This window comes from Mangifera indica, chromosome 2, assembly GCF_011075055.1.
Source record: "Mangifera indica cultivar Alphonso chromosome 2, CATAS_Mindica_2.1, whole genome shotgun sequence".
NCBI lineage: Eukaryota > Viridiplantae > Streptophyta > Magnoliopsida > Sapindales > Anacardiaceae > Mangifera > Mangifera indica.
This window is the reverse complement of record NC_058138.1, coordinates 2,950,424-2,953,533: the sequence shown is the minus strand read 5'-3', so window position 1 is coordinate 2,953,533 and position 3,110 is coordinate 2,950,424. Positions and strand designations below refer to the sequence as shown.

Below are 3,110 nucleotides of genomic sequence, written 5' to 3'. Positions count from 1 at the left end.
CTTTGGGAGAATAATCATTGCTAAAAAACACTTCTTTAAGCTTGGGTGTCACTTGCTCTCCAGAACCGAAGGTCTTCATCTTTCTACAGTTATATATCCGTAATCCTTCTAATTTTGGGAATTCAATAGTATATGGCCCAGAGCTAAAACAAGTGAGGCTACATAGATCAAGCAGATTCAATTCCTCCAAACTAGGAAACACAATACTCTCTGATGGCTTTTTTTTTTCTCCTTTCTCATTTGTGATTATTTCTTGTATTTTAGAGCAGCAACTTACCCAAAGACTTCTGAGCTTCACTAAGAGTTTGGCAATTGAGGGAGTGAAGAGGATTTCTAAATTATCATAAAGTGTTAAGCTTATAATAGTGAGGTTTCCCAAACATGGGGAGGTTATGGTGTGATCTAACTCTACATCCTCCACTTCTTTCTTCTCAAAGATCTCCTTTAGATTAGAGCATAAACATATGTCTATTTTTTCCAAACAAATAAGGCTTCCGAGTAGAATTGGTGAAAATAGTTTTATTAACCTGGAGCATCCAAACAGTCTTACGCTCTTCAAGTTATGGAGGCTTATGGATTGATGGTCACCCTTCCATATATGCGACATCTCTTCCAAACGTCTCAAATGGAGATTCTCTAATGACGAGAGTAACTTGGTTTCTCCCTTTGCAATCTTAATCTTTTCACAATTAAATATGCACACCAATGATGGACACAAAATTACTTCAAGATCTTGAAGATTTTGAAACCTCTGTAACAAATGACTTGGTGCAATATTTAACAAGTCATGACACTATTCCACTTTTAAAACTCTTAGTTTACAAAAACACTGAGCAAGAGGTTGTCCATTACATAATTCAACAAGGTTCTAATTTTTATTGATATGCAATTCCTTTAACTTTTGAAGAGAAGATATAACACCACAAGGTATTAGTTCTAAATTAGTATTATTCAAATCTAACAATATGAGATTAGTTAATTGACTAAAGGATGAAGAGATCTCCTTAACAAGTTTAGAATCAGAAATGGAAAGAATCTCAAGTTTACTTAGTCTTCCAATTACTGATAGATCAACCACTTCGGAAGCACTAACAACTAATGTTCTAAGATTTGTGAGAAATAAAAGTGAATCAGGTAATGCCTCAATGTATGTTTGTCCCAAGTTTAGAACTTTGAGATTTGTCATTTTCTCAAAGAAGCTACTTGTTACAACCCAACTTTCATTTTTCTGCAACAATAAAGCTTGCAAATTTGGGTATTCCAACCTATTTGGTAGCTCTCGAATATAATTTGCCATCAATGAGATACATGTAAAATCTTCAAATATATCCCTATGTGGCCACTCCTTTAGACCAATTCCAGCATTTACCATGAATTTATGGTTGTATTCAGGAGCTATAGTTATTGCAAAATCACGGACAATATCATGCATCTTTACATGCTCTTTATATTCTTCAATCAAGAGAAAAGAAGAGGTTAGGGTACTTACAATATCATAAACTTTGTCTCTGACATCCTCAATTGTCTCACCGATATCTTCAGACCACTTCAAACCCATCCAATATCTTACCAAATCTTCAATAGGAATTAAGTAATCCTCTGGAAATAAGCTACAAAACAAAAAAAGTGATTTTGTCTCCTCTTCTAAGTAATCAAGGCTTAGTTTCAAAGATGAAGAAACTTTTCCCTTCATTTCTAGGGTAGACGATTTAAGTTGTCGTGCTGCACGTTTCCATCTATGGATGCTCTTCCCTTTTAAAGCACCTGCTGTTGTCACAATTGCAAGTGGCAGTCCCCCACAACCATCAGTTAACTCTCTTGCAATCTGGTTAATATCAGAATTTTCAACAATCGGGCCCGCAATCTTGCTAAAAAGCTCCCAAGATTCTTGTTCTGATAAAGTTTCAACCGTATATATCTGCTGGCAGTCCATTCCAATACATACATCTTTGCTTCGAGAGGTGATTAAAATTTTACAACCTTTGTGGTCATTCCCAAAAGGAATACCGATCTTACCCAATTTAATTGTCTCCCAAACATCGTCTAATATTATAAGGACCCGCTTCTCTTGCTTGATTCTCTCCCACAATGAACCTACTCTTGCTGATTCAGAATGAATTGGACGAGATTTTAAACCCAACATATCAGCAATTTCACCTTGAATCTTCATAATACTGAGGTTTTGAGAGACAACTGACATCGCTACAGCATCATACTCCTTGGCTTCTTGTACATGGTGGCCGATTTCTTTAACTAGTGAGGTTTTACCGATGCCCCCCATCCCACATATGCCAATTATGCTGACATTGTTAGCATCAATTAAAGCCATCATAACTTCCTCCTTAATCAAATCTCTAGATTTGAATGTGCCAGAATTAATTGCCTGAGATGGCAATATAATTCCAGATGGAGGAGCAGGATAAGACACACTGTCAAACTTTCCTAGTTCTTGAAGTTGATCAAAAATCGTTAGAGTATGCTTTTTTGCCTCCTTACTAAATCGAAAACGTTGTCCGAGATTAATGCACCACCCATTGAGGCACCATTTGTTGGCTTTTCCTTCATCTTCCAAAAACTCTTCAGCTTTTGCAGAAACATCATCTACTTCAGCTAACGACTTTTGAACAATATCAAAGATGATCTCTCCATTTCTTTTAGCAGACTCGATTTTCTTTTGCACCATGTCTCTGCTATCCCTCAGCTTCTCAACTTGCTTTTTCAATTTTTGAATGTTGTCATTGTAGTGAAACAAATAACCAAGTTGATCACCAGCAGCTGCAAACACAGGGTCAGCTGCCTTCTCCGCTACTTTCCCACAAACACAAGTGAAAATTTCCATGGCTTTTTTTTTTTCTTGGGTGTATAAGGACAGAGTTGTGTTTGAAATGATAAGTATAAAAAAAATACAGAAAAAGAAGGAATATATAGAGCCAAGAGAAGTCCCGATGAATATAAAGCAAAGAACAAGTACTTGTGTTTGTACACGTTGTTAATGGATATAGTTATACTATTTTACCAAATGTTGTAAAGATTAATTTTATATTAAGGAAAACTTTACCCTGTGTGTGTATTTGAAATTTTTTTTTTTGGGGTAAACTACTGTATGCATA

At 35.8% G+C, this 3,110-nt stretch overlaps 1 protein-coding gene across 1 annotated transcript; it reads right to left on the bottom strand.

Moving 5' to 3' along the window:
- Positions 1–868: 868 nt before the first annotated feature.
- On the bottom strand, positions 869–2,839 carry LOC123204117 (disease resistance protein At4g27190-like). The gene has a single exon (XM_044620680.1). It carries the CDS (start codon positions 2,837–2,839, stop codon positions 869–871), a length of 1,971 nt encoding a protein of 656 aa, XP_044476615.1.
- Positions 2,840–3,110: the final 271 nt, after the last annotated feature.

Coding starts and splice junctions, on each gene's coding strand:
- LOC123204117 (XM_044620680.1), bottom strand. CDS start 2,839: ATGGAAATTTTCACTTGTGTTTGTGGGAAAGTAGCGGAGAAGGCAGCT.